This window comes from Ambystoma mexicanum, chromosome 2p (genome assembly GCF_040938575.1).
Source record: "Ambystoma mexicanum isolate Mex_15411 chromosome 2p, UKY_AmexF1_1, whole genome shotgun sequence".
Classification (NCBI taxonomy): Eukaryota; Metazoa; Chordata; class Amphibia; order Caudata; family Ambystomatidae; genus Ambystoma; species Ambystoma mexicanum.
The window spans coordinates 1,069,599,223-1,069,626,276 of NC_090923.1; the positions used below are offsets into that span (position 1 = coordinate 1,069,599,223).

Here is a 27,054-nt window from a genome sequence, read left to right on the forward strand (position 1 = left end):
AGTAGAGAGACGTCCGGGTAAGGGAGTCACTCCCCCTGGTTCTATTGGAACTACAGAATCACACCAGAAGGGAGCCATTCTCCTGGAGAGAACATTGTATGAAGACTGTTTTGAACCTACAAATCAGGGGAAGGGAATCATTTCCCCTGGTATTTATGTTTGAAGTAACATTTTGGTTAAGCAACAATCCCGAAACAGGAGAATGGAGCAACTTTCCTTAAGGAAGGAACATTATGTTAGTTTATTCTTTCGTTTTAGAGTGTGAAGGAAAGAAGTATGTTTTTGACACAGGATGGTAGCTTATACTTTGACGGACATCTTGACAAATCCTTTTTACATTCGTTTTGAGGCAGGGAAACCCCGCTTAAAAGTTAGGCATAGCAAGGACCTTTTTTCTGTTTTCCTAAATAAAAGTCTATAACCAAAATCATGGCACCTTTGTGTCGGCCTCCTTCTACACACTCACAGCTAAAAGTAACCATTTTCTACTTCACAACATACCCAATATTTGCATTGCATATTTTTGATTATAGGAACTTTAATAAAAGTATCAAAGAAAGATTTTCTTTGAGATTAGATGCTGTCAAATAGACCCCAAAGGAAGAAGAAAGCAATCAGGCTAGTTGCAAAAGATAGGTTGCCAATGTTTCTTTCTGCAGTGCATGCTAATAATGATTGTTATTTAATTGCCAATTGCAGGACCTCATTCATCCAATTCATTTTATTTTTCAATTGAGGGAAACCCTCCCCAGCAAGAATATAAAAGAGCCAATTTATGAAGACGAGAATGGGTCTTACAAGGAGTCTGGAACAGGGAAAACATTTGTATGCACCTTAAAGAAATAGTGTGCGGTGTTACAAAGTACTCAAATCGCATCTGAGGTGGCACAGCCCTCAGTGCTTGGTTAATTACCTGAGACACTGCCTGTCAAAGGCTTTTCTGTGGTGCACTGTCACGCAGTCCCACTTGAGGCAAAATCAGGGCCTTGTGAAATATATTGCTTAACATTTCACTGCAAGATTTAAAATGTCCTCAGAAGCCAAGTTGTGCTGAAGTATCGGGACTCTGTTCTTAAGAGATCCGTTGGAGTTCAGATCTATTAACATGTGCTATGGGAAGAGGCAAGAGATCTAAAAGCAAGGCTAGACAACTCCACACTTGGAGATCTAAAAGCAAGGATCGGCACCTCTAGACTGGGAAAACAGGGATAGTGGCAGGCAACACATCAATTACTGCATTGATTAAGGGGGGTTGTGAGGAAAGGCATAAACCTAATGCTTTCCCCAGAAACCTTTTCTCTACTAATCTGGGCTATGACTCAAATATCTTGTGGACTGAAAGTGAATCAAACTATGGCTCCACTACTGACAGATTTGCAGGGCCCAACAAAAAACTCAGTCCAATGCCTAGAGCCATCAAAACAACCCAAAGCACCAGGTATGGCAGTGCCAGGGATCCCTGAAATCCAGGTAGACCAACAAAGCATTCTGGCAAGACCAGGCCAGCTAAGAAAGATTTTAAAAGTTGCTAGAAAGGAAGTCGGGGACAAGTAAAATATCACAGACTCAATAATCACCCTCTCAAAGGGGGAAAGTGGACGCGCTAGGTCCGTAACCCAGGGGGGAGAGGTGAGAATACCTTTAACACGTAGATACTCGAAAATTGCCATTGGGCTATCCCTCATTGCCTCTACAAAAGAGTCATAGTCCACGAAGGAGCCCTGTCGAAAAAATTGGATAGCCCTCTCCAGACCCATATCTGGCCCTATTACCCAGCTCCAGGCGGGGGACCCCAAAGAGAAGAAAGAAGGGAAGGCCAAGAAGAAAGAGCAAGATTCTCCCCACAGGGTCTCCAAAGCTTCCACAGTATTGCCAACGTAGGATGCGTCCTCACCCGGCTCGGGAGCGCACCACCTGAAGCCCACAACCGGTCTCTAACTTTCTGTGGGTGCGTGTGAGTGTCTTCGATATACGTCCAATAAGTACGCAAATCGTCTCTCATGTGTTCCAGCAAGACCCTAAGCTGGGCCGCCTTATAATACAGGCAGAAGTCTGGGAACCCAAATCCCCCCGAAGGGCCTCGGGACAGTCAAGGTATCGTGCCTAATCCTCGGTTTCTTACCCCTCCATACAAAACTATGAATCGCGAGGTGAAGAGAGCTAAAAAATGACTCTGGGATCCTAATAGGAAGGGAGGAGAAGAGGTAAAGACGGCGGGGAAGAATATTCATCTTAACGGACACCATTCGACCAAACCCTGAGAGGGTCAAAGGCGCCCACCTAGCAAGGTCTGTCCTAATTTTGGAGAGAATCGGGGGAAGTTAGCTTCAAATAAGGAGCACAGATCTCTCAGGATGTGAATCCCAAGGTAAAGGATGTCTGAGAGCACTACCTTGATACCCTCCACCATAGCCCCCGCTCACCGTCTCGGGAGCCCCGCCCCACCGGCATTAAACAGGATTTAGACGGATTGATCTTCAAACCCGAAAAAACTTCAAAGGCTCAAATCAGAGAGAGAAGGTCAGGGAAGGAGGTGTCCAGGTTGGTTAAGTATGCTAAGATATCATCCGCAAAGAAAGAGAGCTTGAAATCCAGATCCCCCACCCTGATCCCCGTAATCCCCGGATGCTGCCGGATCGCTTTGGCAAGAGGTTCCATTGCGAGAGCATATAAAAAGGGGGGAAAATGGGACTACCCTGCCTAGTCCCTCTGGAGAGAAAGAGCCGATCGGAGATAGTACCATTCACCAACACCCTAGCTGAAGGCCCGTTAATCAGGGCAGCAATCCAACGACAAAACCTAGCACCCAGCCCCATCCGCTGCAGCACCCTCCCCATGTACGACCACTCGACCCGGTCAAAAGCTTTCTCCGAGTCGATATAAAGCAAATACGCATCAAGGCCTGCACTTGAGGCCTCATGCATGAGGTCCAGGGTTTTCCTAATATTATCAGAACCCTGCCTACCTGGAATAAAGCCCATCTGGTCTCCGTGGACCAAGGAGGGGAGATGCTGGGCCAGTCTATTAGCAAGGAGCTTCGCCAGGATTTTTACGTCGGTATTAAGTAAAAAAATGGGGCGATAAGAATGACAGCGTGAGATCTTTCCCTTCCTTGGCTATAACCACTATGAGGGCTGAAAGCATTGACTGAGGGAGGGCACCAGATTCAAGAGTGGAGTTGAATAATTTGGCCAAAAAGGGAGCAAGAGAGGCCCCAAAATCCTTATAGAAGAAGATAGTGAACCCATCAACCCCCGACGTGGTGCCTCTCTTCATCGAACTAATCATATCTACAATTTCCTGAGGGGTTATAGGGTTTTCCAGTGGACCCGCCTGTTCGGGAGAAAGACGGGGAATCCGCAAAGCATCTAAGAAAGCGTCAACATCGAAGCCCTCTCCAACACATTCTGAGGCATAGAGGCGTTCATAATAAAGGCAGAAGTGCTCCGCTATACCTGAATCATCCGTACATTTACCTCCCCCCAGGGTACGCAATGCATGGACTCTCTTACTATTCCTGAGTTCCCCCGAGTCTCCAAGCGAGAATCCTTTCTGCTTTCTCTCCCTTTTCCATATATTTTTGCTTTAGAAATGCTAGTTTTCTCTCGGTTTGTCCCACCATGAGGGCCTCTAGTTTAGCTTTGAGCTGTTGGAGTTCCGACCATTTGCCCAGACTCATTTGGGTCTTAAGCTTGCCCCCTGGCTGAATAGCCTCGATTTTGTCTGTAAGGATTTTCTCCTCCATACCCCTCTCCCGCTTCCTTCTTGCTCCCATGCCAATGAGTACCCCTCTAATCGTAGCCTTAAACGTCTCCCAAACACCGGCCTCCCCCACCTCGCCATTATCATTCACCTTGAAATAGTTTTTAATCGCAGTCAAAAGTTCCTGAGACAGAACTTTATCCTGCAACAATAAGTCGTTACAAGACCACCTCAAGCTCTGGGGATGGGCATGGAACATTCCTATCTGAACTCGCACCAGGTCATGGTCTGACCATGGGACCAATTCCACACCAAAGTTGGAGACCCTCTCCCTCAGAGGCCAAGTTAAAGTGTGACAGCTGTTGGGGACCTAAGCCAAGGTTGTGTAGTAGGCAAGGGGGATAGATGAGGTTGGAGATTCTGGAAGCTTATTTGAGGAGTGTGGGTGCATGGGGGTAAGGAAGATGGGGAGGCAGGAGACTGATACAGAAGCTGCACCAAGTTCAGGCTGAAGGCTATGAGATAAGGGAAGGAGAAGAGTGACAAGGAGAAAGGGAGATAAATCAAGATGCATGATGGAGGGTAGAAGAAAAAGGCAAGGGAAGACAATGAAGAAAGGGAGCAGTCCAAGAGAGAGAGGGCAGGTAGGTGAGCAGAAAGGGAAGGGATGGATGGCTAGGTGAGAAGAATCAGGGTTAAGTTCGGAGTTGGTCTAGAATGGGGTCATAGGTGATCAAATGACAGTTAACAGGCCCAAAACAACAATGTTCCTGGGTCCTCTGAGGTAACAAACTCAGCTGTGAATGGATAATCAATGGGTGGATGGATCCCTACATGTGGAAGCAGATGTCGGTAAAGGGTGAGCTTTGTGAAGTCCAGGGAGCTTAGTTTTGTAGGCAGGACCATCAGATGGTGCACAAGGTCCCAACAGTGGCATTCTAACCTATTGGCAAAATGTGCGCAATCAGACTAAGCTAAATGAGTCTACTGCAGCACAGCCACAGTGATCTTATATCTTCCCGATTATAACATCACTTTCCCTGCTTTAATGGGGTGTTTGGTGCCAGCACTTCCATAATATGTCATTAACTTGGGAATTCTGCAGAGCACTCGTTGGCGAAAGGTTGAACAATGTAACCTCAGGATTGTGCCTACCCCAACAACAAAGGTAAAGTTTCAGTGATGTCATCCTTCCCCACGGTGAAGCAATCTGAGAACGAAAGGTCCAAAAAGAGACCCAAATAAAGTGGACCATAAAAGGGCAACCTCGCACCATTACAACAGTTAAATCACCTCTCGCCTCATCCACTCCCTCCTGCCCACCTCTCAGCTTTGAATTTGGTGAAAAGCTGAGGGGGGCGGGGCGGGGCAGCACTGTGCTTGTGATGAAAGGTGAAAACTGTTTAAACAAGGCTAGTGTCGCACGGTCTGCTTTCCGGTAGCTGAAGAGACACCCGAGATTGCTCAATAGGTGCTATGCAGTCTGGAATGGTTCAGACTCAACTAGCAACAAAGAAATTGGAACCCAGTGCCTTTTTTGCCAGAGAAGCAATTGACTAGGGTACCTGGAACAAAGCACTTGGTTTGTTTTTCTTTAGGTTTTGGAATGACAGTTTGAAAAACGTGGTTTGTAGTCTAGCCTGGCGGTTATACATTTTCTGAAGATCCCCTGATGAAAATGTTATTCCATTTCGTGCCCTAAAAAAACGGTTGTACAAAAACCGGTTGTGGTGAATTTGACCCATTTTCTTTACACAAATACTTCTACACATGATGCACATCACCTACACAACTTAATGTTTGAGCACAGTGGTAACTACACACAAAACACATGTCCTTACATGAAGAGAGGTATAGATCGCCAGAGCAATGAGTTGCCATCCTGCAAGGGGACAATGTCCTGCTCACCCAATGTCACGTGGTTGATTGGAGAGAAAAGCTGGCAGCCTGCGTGTTGCTTCTGATGGGAAAAGTAGATTCCCAGATGGTGGGCAGGGCTTCTGACCCTTACTTATTTTGCCTACACTAGTGGTGACATTGCACGCAGAGTGGCAGAACAGATGAGGGCTGCCTTAAGATCACAGCAACCTACAGAGGCAGGAAACTAGGCAGGTTAGGAAGAGCTGAATGAGCACACAGGCATAGAGAAAAAGAGAGGGACACAAGAGAGAAATAAAGAGAACGAGAAAGAGAAATAGAGGGAAATAGAAAGAGAAGAAAGAGAAAGACAGACACTCAACAAGTGGGCCGGTGCAGTAATTAAGTGCTGGTATTAACCAGTACATTACCACACCAGGACCTTTTGGAGGACTCACCTCCAGCTATGAGTTGAAGGTAAATCTGCCAACTTTCTGGCTGATTTTGCCAGAATTACCACATCCTATGGACGCAAAATTAATGAGGACTAACACTGGCACCACCACTTGTAATCGGTAATACCGCCGGACTAAGTGGCGGTAATGGTAATACAGTTTAGTGGTATCCCGACAGATTTACCAGCGGGATAACTCCAAACTTGTAATAAACGCCAGAGAGACAGTTTTAAAAGTTTGTGAAGCAACTGGACAGGATGGTGGAGCTGTTGAACCTTCCTGGGTCCCTCAAGAGAAGTTGCCTAGCGGCAAAGAGACTGGAGTCTCACTCCTGCTAAACAGGAAGTGAAGAGACTGAAAGAGCCCTGAAGCCTGCAGAGTCTCAAGCCTATGAAAAAGCTTGTGCAAGAAAGACATTGTGACTACTTTAGTTCCATACCTAACATGCATTCTGGGAAGGCTGAAGATGCAACTGAGTGTGCTGCAGTCTCACACCTTCCCTGCAACTGACCGGTGAATCATACCTCCTTTAGTGGGAGAGACAGCTTATTTAAGCCTAAAAGACAGCTTAGGCTGCTTAGTGCTCAGAGAATTCGAGTCTCATCCAGATCCATTTAGATCTTCATAATTACTTTAAGCTTAATCACCTATCAACAGCCTCCACCCTTTTGGTCACATGATGTGATGTTTTCAAATCAATTTAATGAAATCTTACAGCATTTACTACATGTATTTTTTTTTAAAACATGTCAAAATACATTATTTGGTCGGAGGTTCCGGGATCAGAGGCCACGGGAGACGATGGAGTCCTGGAGTCCCCTGGATGAAGACCAAAAGATGCCTGCCACCAGGTGGAGGTGAAGACAAGATAACCAGAATGCCAAAAAAGATGACTCCTATGGATCCAAGATTGTCAGGATGAAAGTGTACTCGAATGAACCAAATAACATCGCTGGTCGGGACATATCAGAGGCAGACAAGAGTCCTGACATATGGAGTTCCACGTATTTATTATTTTAATTATTTATTTTAATTTGTTATATTAATTATTTGTTTTAGTTGTTTTATTTTATTGTTTTTAATTGACTTGTAAAATCGAAACTTAGAGTAATAAATAATAATTGGTTTTAAACAAGCAAGTTATACATTATGTCATGTGCAATTAAGGTGTTTCCATCGGTGAAGTCTCGCTTGAGAATACAAATCAAAGAAACAAACATAAAACATAAACACAACAGTAGGTCAGTGAGGAAGGTCTAACTGCATGGGGAGGCCGAGGTTTGGTGGGGGTGAGCCCCTCGAAGCCCCACGTCGGATTCAGAACTCCTGGAGGTAGATCATTCTTCAGGGTCCAGCTGGGGGAGGGGAGAAGGCCTCACTTAGATCAAGGCTATTGCTACTCTGACTCCATTTTGCTAGCAGGGGCTGACCTCCCCAGATGGGTGACCCCGGCTACTCTTCCGTGTTTTATTTCAGTCATATTTGTCCATCCAACGTAGAGAGGGAGGCTGTCGGGCCAGGCCTGGGTATGACTGTGCGTAATCCAAGAAGGGAGACCAAGTATGGAAGAATTTGTCTCTGTTCCCAAACCTGAGGGCGGTGATTTTTTCCGCCGCTGTTATGTCCCAACATTTAGTCCACCACATTTGAACTGACAGGCCCTCTGGGTTTTTCCAAAGCCTTGCCACTGAAATCTTGGCCGCAGTCAACAGGTGGGAGCAAAGTTCTGCTCTGTGGCCTGATCGAGGGAATTGGCCCCCGCCGCTTGCTCCGAGGAGTACGATCCCTGGGTCCCATGGGATTGACAATCCCGTGATCAAATTGATTTGCTCTAACACTGCTTTCCAAAATTGCGTCGCCTTGGGGCATGTCCAGAGCAGATGGTGTAGTGTGCCTTTGTCCGGGCAACCTCTCCAGCACGTTGGTGGGATTGCCGGGTTGCATTTATTGAGAGATTCTGGGGGTCGATACCACCTATAGCATACTTTGAATGCCCCCTCCTTATTGGATACACATTTCGAGCTTCTATTTGCTCTAGTCCAGATCTGGTCCCATTCCTCCGACTCAATGGGTCTCCCAATGTCTCTCTCCCATCTGAGCATGTATGGTTCCTTGTGGGTCAGGTCGGTTCTGTCTAGGATCTTGTAGAGGGTAGAGATCTTGCCCTTAGGAGGAGGCGATGTGAGGGTCTGCTCCAGGGCTGTTAGTTCTCTGCTTCCCAGGTTTTTCATGCTCCTGTTTGAGAGCCAATGCCTGAGTTGGGTGTATCTGAACCTCTCGTTTTCAGGAACCTTGAATTTCGCCTTGCAGGCCTCGAAGTCCAGAGGATTACCCTCCTCGAAAAAGTCTTGCACTTTCTCCAATCCTCCCTCCCTCCACCTCAAGAAGTCCTTGGGGTTGGTGCCCGGTGAAAATTCCGGATTCAACCAGATCGGGGTGAGAGGGCCCGTAGTACTGCGAACTCTCCATAGCCGCGCCGCCATCTTCCAGTTCGCCACCGTGTTTTCGGTTGCTGAGAGCGGGCCCCTGTCCGGGCGGTCGATGGAGCGTTTCATATGTGGTAGTGAGGTTATCGGGACTGGACTCCAGGCCTCCTCCAGCTCCAGCCAGCGGGGTTTAGGAGTGACCGGTGGCCAGGCGAATGCGTGCGAGAGCTGGGCTGCTAGAATATATCTGGCAACGTCGGGTGCTCCCAATTCCCCACAGCCCGACCCCGTAGCATGAGCTTCCTTGGGATCCGTGGCCATTTTCCATCCCAGATATATCTCATGATGCCCCTTTGTAGTTTCTGTACAGCTTGCTTCGGGATAGCCGTTGGTAGGGCTGAGCAGTGGTAAAGCATTCTTGGAATGAGGTTCCTTTTCAGAGCCGTTATTCTTCCGAACCAGGAAATTTCCTGTTTCTGCCAGCGTAATAGATCGCTTTTGAATTCTTTGAACAGAGGGCGAAAGTTAGCTTTATATAGTTTGTTGGGTGAGCCTGTTAGTTGGACCCCTGGGTATGATAGGTGCTTTTCGGCCCAGGGAATGAGATATTCGTTTGCCATGTCCGAGATCAGAGATCGAGGTAGGTTGATTCCCAGCACCGCTGTCTTAGAAAGGTTAACCTTGAACCCCGATGCTTCACCAAATTCTTTCAGTTCAGTCCACCGAGGTTTCATGGATTCCCTGGGCTTGGTTAGTGTTAAGAGTACATCGTCGGCGTATAAGGCGGCTTTGATCGTCAGGCCTTGGATTGCAGCGTTTTGCCGTACTCTGCTTGCGAATGGCTCCATCGAGAGGGCAAAGATCAGTGGGGAGAGGGGACATCCTTGCCTTGTGCCTCTCGAAATGTGGATTGTGTCGGATCTGGTTCCATTAATTCTCAGCCTGGTGAATGGGTGCTGATAGCTAGCTAGTGTCCATTTTATGAACTTGGGGCCGAAGCCAAAGTGCCTTAATGTTTTTTGTATGTAGCCCCAATCTAGCCTGTCAAAAGCTTTATGAGCATCAAGCGAGAGCACCATCAACTCCTGACCGTTCCTGCTGGCTGATTCGATAACATTTATGGTTCTTCTTATGTTGCCGTGAGTGCGACGGCCGGGGATGAACCCGGTTTGGTCCGGGTGTATGATGTCCGGGAGTATGGGAGCCAGCCTGTTTGCTAGGATTTTGGCAAAGATTTTGGCGTCGTAATTCAGGAGCGTTATGGGTCTGTACGAGGCACAGAGGCTCTGGTCCCTGCCTGGTTTCAAAAGCAGCACTGTTAGCGACTCTTCCATTGAGGGGGTGGTCGTTCCCGACGACAGGAAGGAGTTGAAGAGGGCCGCCAGCTGGGGGGCGAGTATGTATGAAACTTTTTATAGAATGGAGCTGTGAGCCCATCCGGCCTAGGCGATGAGTTTTTCAATTTTGCTATGACCTCGCTCACTTCTTCTATCGAGATAGGGGCTTCTAGGGCTGCCAGGTGAGGGTATGGGTCACACGGCTGTATCCCAGCTAGGTATTTTGAATGTGCGTCTGCTGCCGTGGGGGAACCCGACATGATTACTCTATGGTGCGCAGTCATGATGTCTATCCTATTTCTCCGGGTTGGCGTAGCGCGGCGTTCCCTGGGCATCCTTGTGACATTGGATGGTGTTCCGCGAGTGCAGCTTTTTTAATTTGTGGGCCAGGAGACCGTTTGCTTTGTTGCTGTGCACATAGTAGAATTGTTTGGTGTATGTGAGTGCTCTGGCCGCCTTATCTGCTAGGTGCATTTCTAGAGATCGTTTTGCTTTCTGGAGCGCGCAGCTTGCTTTCCTGTTCTGACCCTGCTTCAGGATGCGTTCCGCCTCGAACACCTCCGCTTCGAGCTTGTCCTGCTGTAGTTTGCATAGGCGTCGTAGCCTGGTGGTGCAATTGTTAGCCGTGCCCCTGATCACTGGTTTCATGGCATCCCAGATCGTGGAAATCGATGCGTCTTTGGTGGCGTTTTCCTTGAAGTAGTTCTTGAGGGCTTCTGCCATTTCCGTTCTGATTGCTATGTCTGCCAAGATCTGGTCTTGAAGTTTCCATTGTCACTGGGTTGGCTCGGGGAAGCTCTGTACCCTCAATTTCATTATGACCAGAGCGTGGTCTGAAAGGGCTCTGTGTCCTATTTGGATGGTTTAAACGCAGGGGATGAGAGAACTGGATAGAAGCAGCAGATCGATCCTTGAATGCCCCAGATGGGCATGGGAGAAGAATGTGTAATCTTTAGTCCCCAAGTTGGCCCATCTCCAAACATCTATGGAGTCGGTTTCCCTCAAGAATTCTGCCATAGCGAGAGCTTTGCCGAAGTCGTGTTTTATCCAGATTGGGGTCTGGAGTCAGGTTGAAGTCGCCCCCTATGAGCAGCTGACCTTCGGTGAAGGTTGTAAGTACAGGAAGGAGGTTTCGCAGAAATAGGCTCTGCGCTGTGTTTGGGCAGTATATAGCTGCTATGGTGATGAGAAGCTCCACTAGCCTGCCTTTCAGGAGAATATACCGCCCCTCTGGATCTCTTTTGATCGTAATATTCGTCAAAGGGAGGTTTCGGCTTATCAAGATGGCCACCCCTCTTTTCTTGAGGCCCGCAGAGGCGAAGAAGCGTTTTGGGTAGTGTTGGAAGGCGATGCGGCGCTCGTCAGTCCTGAGGAGGTGTGCCTCCTGAAGGCATATAATATCAGGTGCTAGCTGGGAAAGCCTGTGCTCCACGGACTTCCTCTTCTGAGGGGCGTTCAGGCCCTGGACGTTCCAGGTTAACAGATAGCTCTCTATCCGGCAGGGCCATTCGTCGGTGATACAGTTAGTGTATTTCCCCTGCTTCTGTCCGGGTGAGGAGTGGAGGTCACCCCTTCCCTTGTGGGCCGGGCTGTGCATATTTCGGAGGACTCATGTAGGGGGGGAAAACCCCTTGCAGCTTGCTCCCTAACCCCTGGTTCACCCTCATCTTCAGTTGTCTTCTTGGATCCAGCTCCCCCCTTCCCTCTGACCATGATGAACAAACATGAAAAACTAAAACAAACCTGAAACAAATAACAGGCATCGGTATCCAGACCAGCCTTCTACCAACGGGGCCGTCGGCTGGGCCGTGGCTACCAGCTAGATGGGAGACCCTGGGGCCTCGTGCGTTGTCGGTGAAAATATAACAGTGCGGGATGGAATATAGATAGTCGTTTCCGCCAAGGGCCCAGGCAGTCTCGGACCCCATCATTCGATGAGTACCCTCCGCCGAAGCAGAGTCTGCGGTGGTTAGAGAGGGGGCAGCTTCAGCGATTGTTGCTATTCTTCCCCTTGGAGGGTGGGCGAGGAGACTCTCTGTTAGCTCCCTCGGGTGAGTGGCTCGAGCTCCCAGGGGCTTCCGCAGCCGCCTCTGGGTTCATGAATAGTTCCGCTTCTTGCGGGGAAGGGATTTGTCGGGTTTTCCCCTCCCACATGAAGGAGAGGCCTGAGGGGAAGTTCCAGCGGTAGGTTATCCTGCGTTCGCGAAGCCAGTCGGCCATTGGTTTGAGCGCTCTTCGTTTTGCTAAAGTCGCTGCTGCCAAGTCTTGGAAAAGGGATATCTCCGAGTCCCGGAAGTGGATCTGACCCATGGCTCTGGCTTCTTGCATTATCTCCTCCTTGAGCTTGTAGAAGTGGACTCTGACCAGCACATCAGATCTAGACAAAACCCTAAGGGCTCAACTGGTTCTGTGCACCCTGTCAAACTCTAGGGGGGCGTCGTCTGGAAGGGTGATGACGTGCCGGAGGAGATCCGCTACGTAAGCTGGGAGGTCTTTCTCCGGGATCGCTAGTGGAATGCCTCGAATCCTGATATTGTTCCGCCTAGAGCGGTTTTCAGCACTGCCTTGCTTCGAGTGCCTCACATCTGCACTCCAGGGCCCTAATTCTATCAGCTCCTTCTCCGATCTCAAAGTTCTGTTCGCAGAGCGTTGTTTCAATTTCCTCAGTTCTTGACTCGATCTCTCCCACTCTCTTGTCTAGACGAGCAATTTGGGATTTTACTTCTTCCATCCCCTTTTGGAATTCCCTGTTGAGGGGTGATAAGAGTTTGTGCAAATCAGCTTTAGTGACCGACTGGGAGGCCATGGTAGCTTGGCCTTCGGGAGGGGGATTTCCCGTTCCCCCCTCGCTGCGCTCACTCTTCTTGCTTTTCTCCCCCCCTGCAGGCATGTTCAGCAGAGTGGAGATGTCCGTTTGCTTCGATGTTTTGTTAGCTTTGGACATAACAATGCAGGGAGACCCCTCGTACCCAGAAGGATGGAGAGCGAGACCCAGCCCAAGCCAGTTCCTACGGGTTCTCGCCGACTCTTTCACTCTGCCTTGTGCCTCGAGAGGGATGGGTAGATGGCTTGGGAGATATGGATCGCACCCTAGAATCTTGCAGAAGGGAGAATTACTCGGAGGCAGCCTCAAGCCCCGACCACCAATTAGTCCTGTAAAGCTGCAGAGCGTCCAGGGGAGTCGGATCCCTCTTAAGGGCTAGGTCAGAACTTGGCGGGAGCTCACAGCCCCGGGCCCAGATAGTGAAGCAAAGGAGCCGGACCGGCCCGGGGGGGGGGGGGTTGCCCAATTCTTGGAGCGCTTGGGTGGAGTCCCACCGGGTGAGGTATGGCAGGTGCCGCCTTACCTTGATCTGCGCTGGATGTGGGACCAAGGTGCACCCCCGGGAGGTGTTGCATGGGCCGGTGCCACCCTAAATGCAGAGTTGGCTTCGGGTGGGGAGCCCCCAGGCAGGCTCTTCCTCAGTGCTGTGCTCGGCCCCGATTGCCTGCCGGGCCTCAGTCCGGGGGGTCTGGGAGGGAGTGGCGGCTTGTGAGTGTTCAGGAATGAAGATGGTGTGAGGCTGCCAAGAGAGATCTGTTCGTGAAGGGGGGACCGCCCAGGATCCAAAAGGTTAAATGATGTTGTCCGCCCGGGGCGGTTTGCTATATCCACCAGCAAAATCAGGGGGCACTCAGAGAGTGTCTGGTTGGTTGGAGAGGGTTCCCGGGCCCCCACAGCAGTAGGGCCCTTGTGACCAGGGCTCGGGTGGAGATGGGTCACTCCGGTCCGGGTGATTCAGGCCCCCCTCCGTGGCTGCATGCCAGAGGGGGGGGCGTTTGTGCCTCGGGCAGGTGTCCCAGGGTGCCTGAGGTGTCTGCAGCGGCCCCCACGGATCTCGCTGGGGGGTATGCAGGGGCTCCGAGAGAGGGTTGAGCGCAGGATCCCGGAGCGTCGCTCCGAAGCAGGTCCCCACCTCCGAGGACACGGCAGAGCTCCACGCTCCACCCGAGGGTGCAAAGTGTCCCCGGAAGGGCCCCTGCGACCAGGGCCGGGACGCAGGTGGGCAACCCAGGTCTGGATGCACCAGATCGCCCTCCGCCGACGCACTCCCGGGGGGGTGGGCTCGCAACCAGGGCAGGTGCCGGGCTCCTCTGCGCAGCCGAGCCAGACGGCCCCCCGCAGCTCCCAGCAGCGTCCAGGAGCCCCGGCGTGGGCTCGAAAGCAGGCGCCCAGCGAGTCGCCCCCGGGTCGGTTTCACCTCCGGAGCCGACACTGAAATCCGCCCTCTGGCGGGGGGCCGAAGATCACAGGAGTCGGGAGGCGAGCCCTCCAAGGCCTCCCTCCAGCAGAAGCGCGCCGGGGGATCGCCACTCCAGTAGTTCGTGCAGTGGGGGGGGGGCCGCCCGGCGCAGGGGAAGAGGAAGGTGCCGCCCGCCAGTGGAGCCCCTCCCGGCTCCGCGCTCCACAGGAGACCGCTGGTGGTCTGACTCGCCGGGGGCAGGTCCTGGAGCCCCGCTGCACCCAGTCGTGTCACGGACATAGATTGGGCCGAACATCCAACGGCCACGGCAGGATTAGATAGAGTCCGCCATTTTCCTCTCGCTCTGAAGGAGGGTTCTGCCGAGCACGGCGGAACCAGCGTTAGCCTCCACGGTTTCGCATCGGGAGACTTCCAGAATGTGCCCTAGCCTTTGCTCCGCACAGCGTTGCTTCTTGGCAGGATTACAACTCAGATTTCACCGGGCATTGTGGCTGGTAGCGTGGCGCCAGCCGGGAGCTCTCACAGAGCCAAACCGACCGCCATGACTCTACTACATGTATTTTTATACTTTAAAATGTAACTTACATTTGGTGGTGTGGTGCACATAAGAAAACAGTGCATTCTGCATGAGAACCAACTTCGGTTGGGTGATAATTGTATTTAAATATGTTCTATGTAGAGTGCTTTGGCAAAAGTGCAATATAAATAACAAATCATCAACTCACCTGGATAGAACTGGTCATTGTGCTGAGGGCAAAGATAGTGGCACAGTCCTTCACAGTTGACTGGCTATCAAAAGCCCCCTGAGTGTCCATCAGGATAACAGCAACCTGGAGAAGAAAACCAATGTGAACACAGTTACCCAGAGGCTTGTAACAGAGTCAGAGAAGGTCACAATTACAGGCTTTATTGTTTGGGCTGATGGTTTTAAAAATGTTCCAACACATATTCCAAAGCATTCACTCATCACTGTAAGGAGGCGTTCCATTCACCATTCAGTTGGTAATCAACCAGCCCTAAAGCCCCAAAGTACCACAACACTTGTGTTGATTCCATCTATTAGGATTTAGATAAAAAACCCAATTCCATCTGTGGCGGGTCAGAAGGAGGATGCAGACTCCAATAAGACATTTCACCCTTCCTTATTAAGCAAAGGAAAAGAAAACGCCTATTTCTCCCTATTCTATAGACGCGTCCCTACTTAACAAAACTAGATAAGGTGCTCCTCTGTTGTCTCAACAGAAACTGTCCACAATCCAAACTAACCCCAACTGGCCCTACCACTAAAATGACAACTAAGGACAGGAGAAGGACTCCCGTGTTCTGGCGTCTGGCTTTCAACAAACTTATTCAAAATATAATTTTCAGTCTTTAGTGATCAATTCATGTAACTCCTTCAATACATTAACTTGTTTCCGCTTTTTCTCCCCTTTGAAAAATGTTCTCGATTATGTCATCTCTATTCTTGGTTCTCACCAGAGAGAGATTTTCATTGTTGGTCTAGTATTCCAACAATGATTCCCTTCTACATTTTTATGTCTCAGTATTTTGATCTCTTTATCTCTACTGAGGAGAGTATGATTGGTTCCATAACGATTGTCATCATTAAATCATTAGAGATTTAATAGTCTTTTGGACTTTACTGGCACTGGTATGATTAGATCTGGAGTGCTTCTCATTCAGTACTCTGGACTTTATTGGTGAAGTATCTTGGTTTTCACTGGGACGAGTATGATGGGTCCCACAATCATTCTGGCTCTCTCCTCTGAGATGTCTGACAAGTGTCTCTTGGACTTTTGAGGGGTCAAAAATGTGAGGACGACACAGATAGTTTTGTCACAAGTAGCCATCTTTATTTAAATAAAAATACACCTCACTTTCCCTAACCTAATGAGGATTTCCCTACCTATTAAACTAGGGCTAAAGAAAACACTCTAAAAAGGTTTCTGTCCCTCACACTATATGTGCGGGGCAAGGGCGCGGTGTTTGGCGCCGCAGCAGATCCTCGGCCGCTTCCTGGTTGGTGGCCACGCCCCCCCTGGGCTCACACTCCACTTCACGGCCCCGCAGCGGTGAAGCCCGCGGCGGGGCAAGGGCGCGGTGTTTGGCGCCGCAGCAGATCCTCGGCCGCTTCCTGGTTGGTGGCCACGCCCCCCCTGGGCTCACACTCCACTTCACGGCCCCGCAGCGGTGAAGCCCGCGGCTGGGCAAGGGCGCGGTGTTTGGCGCCGCAGCAGATCCTCGGCCGCTTCCTGGTTGGTGGCCACGCCCCCCCTGGGCTCACACTCCACTTCACGGCCCCACAGCGGTGAAGCCCGCGGTGTTTGGCGCCGCAGCAGATCCTCAGCCGCTTCCTGGTTGGTGGCCACGCCCCCCCTGGGCTCACACTCCACTTCACGGCCCCGCAGCGGTGAAGCCCGCGGCGGGGCAAGGGCGCGGTGTTTTGCGCCGCAGCAGATCCTCGGCCGCTTCCTGGTTGGTGGCCACGCCCCCCCTGGGCTCACACTCCACTTCACGGCCCCGCAGCGGTGAAGCCCGCGGCGGGGCAAGGGCGTGGTGTTTGGCGCCGCAGCAGATCCTCGGCCGCTTCCTGGTTGGTGGCCACGCCCCCCCTGGGCTCACACTCCACTTCACGGCCCCGCAGCGGTGAAGCCCGCGGCGGGGCAAGGGCGCGGTGTTTGGCGCCGCAGGTGTTCGGCGCGGCAGCGGGAGGCCTGTCCAGGGTTCGTCAGCGAGAGTGGAGGAGAAGCAGGAAAAGGGAAGTAAGTGCAGGCGAGTGTACGTCGGAGGGACTGTTTGCCCAGGCCTGTCTGCTCGTGCAGGCTCTGTTGAGTCTGCTAAGCTTGCTGATCCTAAAATGTCCCTACTAAAGAGCCTGAGAGCTATGAAGACCCACGGCCCACCAAGGAAAACTCCCCAGACATTTCCAGTTCTCTCACCCTTCCATCTGCCTCCACCATGTCCCAAGGTGTGCGACGAGCATGCCCTCCAAGAGAGTGGGCACAATCCCAAGCACAAGGTACGGGTTATAAAGAGGACACGTCCCGTTGTTAAAAAGGGTGTGTCGGCTGAAAACCTGGTCACGACCGCCCAGAACACTGGGGGTGAGTACTGTACTTGTTCCCCCCCGCCCCCCAAAGTGTGGACAGAAGGGGGCTGTGGGGCTCTACTGTCACGGGGGAGCAGTATGGTCATCGAACATGGGACCAGGGAAGGATTACTACCCTTCAATGGGGTTAATTTGCATGAGGATCAACGCAATGGGGAGGACCGAACCGCAAAGTCTCAGGTGGCCCAGGCCTTCATAGTGCCCAACGGAGGAAGGCTCTGCTCACCCTCTGCTGAAGAAATTTGTCCTCTCGCCCTGACCCCGAGCCTTAGCCCCCCTAAGGGGCTCCCCATCCAAAGAATCCTCTGCCCTGAGACGGAGATGCTGGTGCATCATGAGGGGGGTTCTGTAGGTCTGGGTGAATTTGTTAGCAGCCCGCCCCCAGCGAGCTTTACCCCGGAAAATCATATCACAGTTCTCACCTCGCCATCCACCCCTACAAATGGTGTCGGGCCGGGAAAGTCCCCATCTAGCTCAGCTATGGTCTGCTCGAGTACCGAGGGCAGCCTATCCGTTGTTGTCCCCGAATGCAATCTTTCCTTGTGCAATAGAAGCCTCGGAAATATGCAGATTCCCACAGCGAGTCCATTGGCCAGCCCTCCCCTTTCCTCATCTACATCAAGGGTGTCCAAGCACCAAATAATCCACTTGGATGCAGGGTTGGCCTTTAACCCCCCTTTAGAGGCTGATTTGTCACTTGGGGGGTGTAAGTGCAAGCAAGTTCTGGCTGAGCTGGTTGTCATCAGAAACATGCTCGCAGCCCTTATAGCTACTCAGGCAAAGGAACAGAGGGAACAGAGGGAGGAGGAGTCCATCTATACCCAGGCTGCGTGTAAGGTTCTAATCGACATACCTTTGGCACTCCCCAAGAACCAAGCCCCATTGAGTCCGGAGCCTATGGCCCCAATTTCGTCCAGTTCCAGCCTGATGACGGGGAATGCACAAGCGGCCCCTGGAAAAGGTCCCAGTGTGGGGGGCAATAAGAACAGCCAGCACATTGGGGGGGTGGATTATGGGCATAGCCGAGCTGGTTTCTATCACCCTAAAATCGTGGGAAAGAGCCATAGTGGCTCATGGTTTAGAGGCGGCCCACCTCAACCCCCTTACCAAGGTCGGAATGGACAAACATGTGTGTATCTCCATGGGGTACCAAAAATGGAAAGGAACCTGCAGGAGTCCAGGGAAGCTCTTGCCAACAAAAGCATACACTGGCTAAGGTCTGTGAGAGGTTGTTTTTCTGTGACCAGGGAATCCTTGGCGGGATGTCGCAGATTGGCCAGTTCTGTCCAGAATTCTGGGGACATTGTGGAATTGATCTTTTGGGACCGGAGAGTGGCGAATGGGGTCTTGGGCCTATGGGGAGGGGCGGGAGGGACACCGAGGAGTGTAATTTATATCAGCCCACTATTACATTTACGCCCTGAGCACCCCCTGAGGCGGACCCAGGGGACTTACCCTTTGTCCGGGGCTAACCTCACTCCCCTGGGTCGCAATCGGTCAGACACTTCTGGGGCTGGGCCCAGTCAAGGGGTGTTATATTGAGGGCGATGGGATCCTTGGGTTCATACCTCTCCTCTCCCTTAAATTACTCTTTGATGCACTATTTTTTGATAAGGTTTATTAATTGTATTTGCTTTTGTATGTTGTGTTGCTTTGTGTTTGATGGATTTATATTTAATCCGAATAAACTTGTTGACTGACTGATATTCTATGGCAATTCAAATTCAACAATATAATAATATTTTGCAAACAACTTTATAACCCATGTTCCTTGAAACATGGATCAGTTCCTCCCCCTTCCCCAGGATTAAAGTAGGATTCTTAGATTAAAGTTCCAATCAAGAAAGTATTTTTCAGTATCCAGACTAATTTGGAAAAAAGCAACAAAAGTTCAAAGCATAAGTCTTCCACTTGGCACTTTGATTAAATGCAACACAAAGTTCTCTTCGAAGGCAACTGTTCAAAGTTTTAACAATTTTCTGCTTCAACAAAACCAAAAGACTTATCTTCCACCTCTTTAACTGTTCAATATCTTTCTCTTCATGTAAAATAAGAATTTGTCAAGATGAGGTTTTATCACAGTTCACATTATCACCTTCTAGTGCCCTTGCCACTTTTCCACCACAACCTTCAACCCAAATGCAGTCCTTCAATGTCTTCTTCGCGGTCCACTAATCTGCCAGGACTAACCACTAAAAAGTTCCTTTGCTGGTATACTCGCCTGCCAGGATAACACTCCTACTACTACTACCACCAGTACTCATTGGTGAGGTTTACTTCAAACTTCATAAAAGGTTTTCAACAACATTGAGACTCAAAACTTCTTTCAAAAGGTCATAATACGCATTGATGTCCTTTTTTTTTTCTTCCGACTTGTTTGGCATATGTAATGCAGGTTAATTTCCATTCCCCCTCAATAACGATTACAAGGAGAGCTTCTTTCCTGCCACCTTTGTTTGGGTTCCTTCTGATTCACCAATTAACTGCTGATAATGTCTCTGATTTAGTTGTGTCCTTCTAGGAAAACGTGTTTCCCTCATTTATTATTGCCTCTCTTTGTCTTGCCGGTCTTCTTCAAGTATCACCCCCTCTTTACTTTGGCAACAATGAATATAGTCTTTCGTTTTCCCACTCATCTTTCTGTACAAATGATTCCAAAAATACTTCACTTCATTAGTCTGGTATTCAAAGTGTCAGTTTCCAGACAGGTACCTTGCATTAGCAGACTCACCGTTTTTGGTCCTGGGCGTCTTCCCATCTCGCTGCTGGTTCAAATTCTGCTTCCGGTGTTGGGATTCAAACGTTTGACTGCTATAGTCACACCTCCTCTGCTCGCCCCTTCTGTGCTGGGAGTCTGCTTCACTCCCCGAGAACTCTGGTACTTGCCAGCCACCGGGGTACCGCACAGAACTGGGAGAACTCCTCTCTCCCGCAGGGATAGTCAGCCTCCACACCGCTTCCTGCTGCACAATCTCTGCACTTTGAGGCCACATCATCTACGACCTTCTCAAGACCATAAAGCTTGGAAAATGCAACAGTGGTCCCAGCGTCTCCTCTCTGCTTCTGCTGCTCACATGGCTGATGAGTTCTCCTGGCCTGCACCAGATGGGGTCTTGAGTAATCACAAGTCCCACTCAGGTGTGGGTCAAAAGAGCCACTAAAAGGTGCATCAGAGTTCTGCACCTCTGAACTTCTCTTCCTCATCCCAGTACTGAAAGCATTATGGGACTTGAAGTCCATACTGTTCTGTTGCCTGTTTTCACCACATCCTTCTATTTTAAAATAAGCCTTAAAATTGTGGGATCACTATGGAAGTTAAAGGGTTTTCCCAATTTCCCTGACCTGGGCCCCCCTTCATGTGACCCTCCCGCAGAACACCCCCCGCCCCCCTGGACAGGATCAGGCAGCTTCAGCCTTTCCCAGGCCACATAAGAAGTGTCCCTAGCCATGATTTTTGGGATGATCAGCTCCGATTCATCCCAGCCTTCACTGGGACAAGCATGATTTGTCTGACAATGGTTCTCTTGTCTGGGTTCTCTTATTACAGTCCTTTCTTTTAAATCACAATATCTTGAACTTTACTGGGACGAGTAGGATTGGTTCCACAACACTTCATTCCCCTCCCCGGTCTCCCATTTTCCTCGTTACCTGTTGTGTGTAGGGATAACTTCACTGGTGCTTTTATTTGCTTGGGTTGGTTTTCCACTTCTTCTCATTGTTCCAGATGAGCGCGTTTTAGGTGCACTACTGTCAAGTTCCATGTTCCCTGTTGTAACGAGTGTCAGCATTTTTCAGAGGACCTCCGGTCCACCACAAGTATGTTGTGGTCACACCACCACTTTCCGTCTCTCTCTCTCTCTCTGTCTGTGCTTCAGGACGTGGCTTATCCACCTTTTTTTCCTTCGGACTCTCGATATCAAGACACAGCACGTCTAACTCTGCCTTCTGTTCCTCACGGAACACAGGACACTGGGTGTCCAGATTCACTTCCATGTCTGCTTACCAACCGGTTTGTAACTCACAGGTTCTCTCCCTCTTCTGTTCTCTGCCCCTCTCACGTATGATATAGCTGTGGGACTTCCCAGCGCATGTCTCACTCTCTGTGTCCGGCAGTCTCTATTCTCTCCTCTATATCCTCTTCTTCGTCCCAGTTAACTGGGCTTTTTCATGTAAAGAAATGCCATCTGATTCCTGATACAGCAACACATACTGGTCTGATCGTCATACCAATCATCAGAAGGTGCATTCAAAGAGGTATTCTTAGGATGGGACCTAAGGAGTTCCTCAAATGAACAGGAGTCCTTTTCCCCAAAGGGGGAGTCTCTCCCGGGGAGGTCCCACTTGGCTCGAACCCTAGGGAGGGTGTTGCAGAGCAAGCTCACCTCCCTAGCCTCACTGACGGGGTTTCCCCCCACCCCCCTGGGAAGAAGGGACAAAATCCCTCTATTCGTCACACCCGTCATTCAAGACTGACATATCCAAAAAAATTCAAAGGGCTGTGACGAATCATGAGTATTTGTCCTTTCTCCTCAAGGGGAAGCCTATTCAGCTAGGGAGATGAGCCCGCTCTGCCAGACCCTTCCCTAGGGTTCTGGGCAAGTGGGGCCTCACTGGGAGAGACTACCCCTTAGGGGACAAGGACTCCCGTTCCCTTGAGGAACTCTCTAGACCATACGCCATAAGACATATGGGATTGCCAGATGTAAAGAACATTGTAACCCCCAGTGACTGCGCTGAAGACAAAACTAAAATATCCCAGTGTGCATAAAAGGGAGTATCTGTCGATTTATGGGGAGATGTACCTGAGACTAGAAGGCACGTGAGTGAGTGTACACCGAGTAGGGGCAAGGCACTACCAGAGAGAGAAGAGCGTAAGCAGGGGAAGCACCCCGACAAGGTGATGCCAGGAGAAGGCAGAGCCAAGGAGTGCTGTGGAGCCCGCAAATTTCGCAGTAGTCTGGGGCAGCCAAGGGAAACGCGAGAAGCTCTCAGAGGGGAGAGCAACAAAGAAGAAGGGAAGCCTTATCCCTGTGGTGGTGTGACTAAGAGAACTTTGTGGTGGTCTGAGGGGTCAGAAATGTGAGGCGGACCACTTTGAGATGTTTTCTCAACAAATGCCATTTTACTATAGTCAAAGGTTGGATGAACGCCTCATTATCCCTAACCATATGAGGATTTCCCTGCCTAAAATAAACTAAAGGAAACACTAACAAAGGATATCTGTCCCTCACACTGATACATACAACAAATAAACAAGGAAATGCATGGCAGTTCAAAACATTAATGACAGAGTTCACAATGTAACCACAGTCTCTTCATAACCTGGGCAAACTCCCTTCCCCAAGTTTAAACTTGTTTCTGCTTCACAGTTCAAGAAACGAAAACAAGGAATTATGGTTTGCAACCAAGTTCAAACACAATTTGATGGAACTTCAATTTGTCAACAGAAAATTCCAACACAGAAGATGTATGGTTCTTCACTTCCTTAAACAGGTTCTCAGTTCCTTAACAGCAACAATAATGGTCTTGGCCAGGATGGTCTGCCACCATTGGTAATTTGTAAAGAAATATAGCTTCTTTGTAACAGCGTCACACAGCTCTTTCTTTATTACCACAAACAACAAATAGTTTGTCAGGACCGCCTCGTACCACTTTGACTTCCACCTGGTCTACTCCCATGCCAGGCCTACTTCTTCACAGGTTTGCCATCCAGGTATGTGCTACCCTGCCAGAACAGCATTTCACAACAAGTGCTTGTGTGGTTAAGATCAACTGACAAGAAGTTCACAACAGATTCGCAGTTTCCAACAAATTGCAGCTTCAAAGCTTTTAACAACTCTTTAGGGAAAACAAGAATCACAGTGGTACTCTTTCATACTCCTCTGCAAATGATGCTCCTCTCCCCCTTGATATAGTGTCTCTTTCTACTTCTCCCTTGGGTTTGGCAATGTGTGTTTGTCCCAGCTTTTACAAAATATAGGCAAAAAGTTTCAGCGCTTATAGACCTTGCATTAGCCCCCTTCTGCTGTTGCCAATCTTTGCAAGCTTGTATTTGCCTTGGTCTTATTCTCTCTTAGCTTGGGTAATGATTGCAGGCATTAACTCTCAACAAAGTCACCCCCTCGGGTTGCTGGGTTTTCCACAGACTCACATTTTTAAGATTACAGTCATTTGGCTTTGTTATAATAGGTTTTTACTGCTTTTCCCTAGTTCAATATTCAAAATAAACTTGGGAATCACTTTCACTCATACGCAAGTGCGGCTTCTGCTGCTTTGCAATAGTTTGGTATACAAATTTTTCTCTGAACTACTTTTATTTCTACTCGAGCGTTGCTCACTAGCCTAACGCCTGCTTCTGACATCAACGGGTATAGAGCACTTCGGGGTCACCAGCAGCTTGTGAACTCACCGGGTAAGACGTGCGCCTCCATTCCCTTCACTGTACACAGGACCTCTGCTGCTGTGGCTCCTCGCGACCTGGCAAACTGCTTCCGTTAGTCCGCCTTTGCCCATGCCGTCGATCATTGGAGCTCCTCCTGCTCCCGAGGCCCTCTGGTGCACGCCAGTTACCAGAGACTGCCTCGAGGTCCTCAGGTGCATGCCAGCCACCTGGGACGGTTCCATGTGTTAATATCCCCGCAGAAATATTGCCATACAAGAATGGTGCCATATTTTTGCAGCAATATTAATCCATTAAACCTGTGGGGGACCGCCCCGCAGCCCCCGGTCCCATTTACCCCAAAAATTATCCCCACTAATAATATTGCCTATGGCCGTTACCGACGACCATATATATGGCAATATTATTGGTGGGGATAATATTACCTGATACCCCTGGGACAGTCTCCTGCACGCTTCTCGCTGCGCATCCTCTGCACTTCAGATTTTTGGAGAAAGACCCTCTCAAGACCGGCAGCTGATATCTGTGAACCAGTGGTCCCAGCGTCTTCTCTCTCTTCCAGCTTCTGCCTGGGTTCCAAGCACAGACCACACTGCTTCTGTTTGTTGCTTCCTCTGCTCTTCTCAAACCACACCTATGGCCTTCATCTGAGGAGGCCTTTTAAGCCTCTCTGTCTCCCTCAGGCGTGGGTCATCTGCATTAATGAGCTGACTACTCCAGCAACATTGTACCTCTTCAGACCTCTTATTCATCCCAGTACTTGGGGAATTATGGGATGTAAAGTCCCTAATGGAAAATTTAATTTTTCTCTTTTCTGTTGATTTAGAATAAGCCATTAAAAGAGCGGGGCTTCGGGAAAAGTTGAACCAGGGAGTTTCCCATTCCTCCTGACCTGCTTCCATCCCACCCCCATGTGATCCTCCCGCAGAAAACCACCCCAGGGTTGGGATCAGAAAGCGTCTCCCTTTCCCTGGCCACATGAGAAGGATCCCAGGCCAGGTTTTCAGGGGGATTCATCGCTGATTCATCAGAGGTGGCCAGTCCGCCCATCGAACAGCACCGAAACCACCAAGCACCAGTGTCCACAAGAGACCCTGCAACCTATAGTCTGACGTCGTCGCGTAGAGGAGGAGAACCGAGTGAGAGATACTGATGACAGGACGGAATACGAGCAGCAGAGTAGAGGAAGAGAACCCGAATGAGCAATGAGCCCTAGAGCATTCCCCTGCAAACAAAGGTAACAGGGCGAACCAGAGTATTGGGACGCCACCAGGGCATCACTTTGTAAAGGGAGAAACTCGTCTCAGTGAAAATGAGGCACTGAAAGTAACACCAGAGGCGTGGCCTGGTGCGCAATGCAGTAGCACGACCGCCTGAGAGCTCCTGACCGAACGGGGAGAGATGGCCTGCTACATAATGTAAAGAGGACCAAGCCTTGCCTGCAGACATGGCAGGCGTCGTGTGAGACCCTTCTGAGCCCAGAACCTGAATTTCAGTGGGTGCCTTACAGCCAGCGGGCGTGATCCAGATGCCTGTGCCATGGCTGCGCTCGGCCCGACACACCTTGGGCCTTAGTGAACACGGCCACCACCGCTCGGTGGGTCTCAGGGGGGTTGAATTGAATTGTTTATTTGTATAGCGCCTATACACAATGGGCCTCATTACGAGCTTGCCGGTCCGGATACAACGGTACAGGTCATCTTACCGTATCCAGTCTGGCAAATTCCGAGTTGTACTCGCGGGTGCCTTTCATTCTGCCAGGTCTGACCTGGCGGAATGAAAGGCACCCGCGAGCACAGCATACCTGTAGCACAGGCACCGTTATGAATGGTGCCTGTGCTACAGGCATCCCCATTCCCATTGAGCCGTAATGGGCTAAATGTGAATGGGGATCACCCCATTCCAGCACCCGCAAAAGGGCAATTACCTCGTCCGGCAGGGCCGGAATACCCTGGTTATTGCCCATTCGCGGGTGCCGGAACTTTCTTGCAAGTTTGGAGGTAGCCTTGCCGGTTTTACCGGAAAGGCTGCTTCCAACCTTGTAATGAGGCCCAATGTGTTTAAAGCGCTTCAAGCCATGGAGGGAACAAGAGAGAATACAGTGACATTCGTACAAGTCCTTGATAAAATCAGAATGTGAAAAGTATCATAATCAGCCTGGCGACATTTCAGATAGTGCAAGTGCTATAGACAATGAGGAGGGGGGAGGGAGAGAAGAGACAGACAAGCGGCTACATTACTATGCCTGACGACAATTGAGGTAGTGCCGGAGTTTAACAAGAGGAGGGAGGGACTAGTGGGGGTCAGAGTGAGGGAGAAGGAGAAGAACAGAACAAGCGCCAGTCATACTAGGCCTGATGACAATTCAGATAGTGCTGGAGGGGGAGAGGTAGGGGAACAAATGAGGAGGGGGAAGAGAACAACAAGCTGCTATCAAACAGGTCGAGAGACATTAGTGATAGAGTAAGAGCTATTGACATTGATGAGGAGGGGAGGGTAGGAAAAAGAGACACAAGCGGCTACTTTACTATGCTTAATGACAATTGAGGTAGTGCTGGAATTTACCAAGAGGTGGGTGGGTGGGTACAGGTGGGAGGAGAATAACAAAACAAGCCACTATCGTACTAGACCTGACGACATTTCAGATAGTGCTGAGGTAGGGGGGGGGGGCGTAGGAAAAGGCAAAATGAGGGGTTGTGGAGACAAACAAGTAGCTATCATATAGGTCAGGCGATATACCTTAATAGCATAAGTGCTAAGGATATAGTGAAGAGAGGGGAGGAGGGAGGGAAGAGGGTGGGACAGAGGAAGAAGGATTCAAGTGGGCAGACATGACAAGACTGCAGGGCAACATGGGAGTGGGAGGGGTGCACAAGGACAAAGAGGGGGAACAGAGGGGTGAGGGATATACAATTTCAGGTGTTATAAATAACACATAATGATGCGAGAGGACAATCAAATGCAAACCAGGATTCAAGATGAGGAAGTTCACAGCATGATTTAAGTGACACCATGAGTTTGAGATGCAGTGGAGGTCCCGCAAGAAAGTTGAGCGAGGGTGAAGTACCATGAATCAAGGAGTAAAAAGTCAAAATCCCAGTATTGGCCACAAGACAGTGGTGATGAGTAGATATGCATCAAGACAGCTCCTGAAAAGCCTCTTGTGATTTACAGGTCTGTGATGCCGTGACAAAATCAGGGAAAGCCCAAAAATCCTCAGACATCGCATCACTGCTGCAGATTCAGGACTGGGCAGGAAAAGAAAGTATGATGGTAGCCCAAGTTCACAGAGGGGAGCCAGGTACGACTCCTAATCTGCAACTGGCCATGAAAGACGACCTCCTGCAATGGCTCACTGAAATTCAGAAGGACATTCATTGAAGCCTGGCAGAGATCGCAGGGAAGGTCTCGGCCATCAATAAGCATCTGACGGTGACTGAGCAGAGGATGGAGGAAGTCGACTTATGCTAGCAATCTTACCAAACCAGCGAATGGGCTCAATGTATGGAAGCACTGGAAGATAA

General features: G+C 49.9%; 1 protein-coding gene across 1 annotated transcript in view; it reads right to left on the bottom strand.

Moving 5' to 3' along the window:
• The window catches only part of ATL3 (atlastin GTPase 3), a 1,042,039-nt gene that overhangs the window by 794,303 nt on the left and 220,682 nt on the right, over positions 1-27,054 (bottom strand). The window contains exon 4 of the mRNA XM_069645000.1: positions 14,747-14,851. Within this exon, the coding sequence (XP_069501101.1) occupies positions 14,747-14,851 (105 nt within the window). The remainder of the gene's footprint in view (positions 1-14,746; positions 14,852-27,054) is intronic.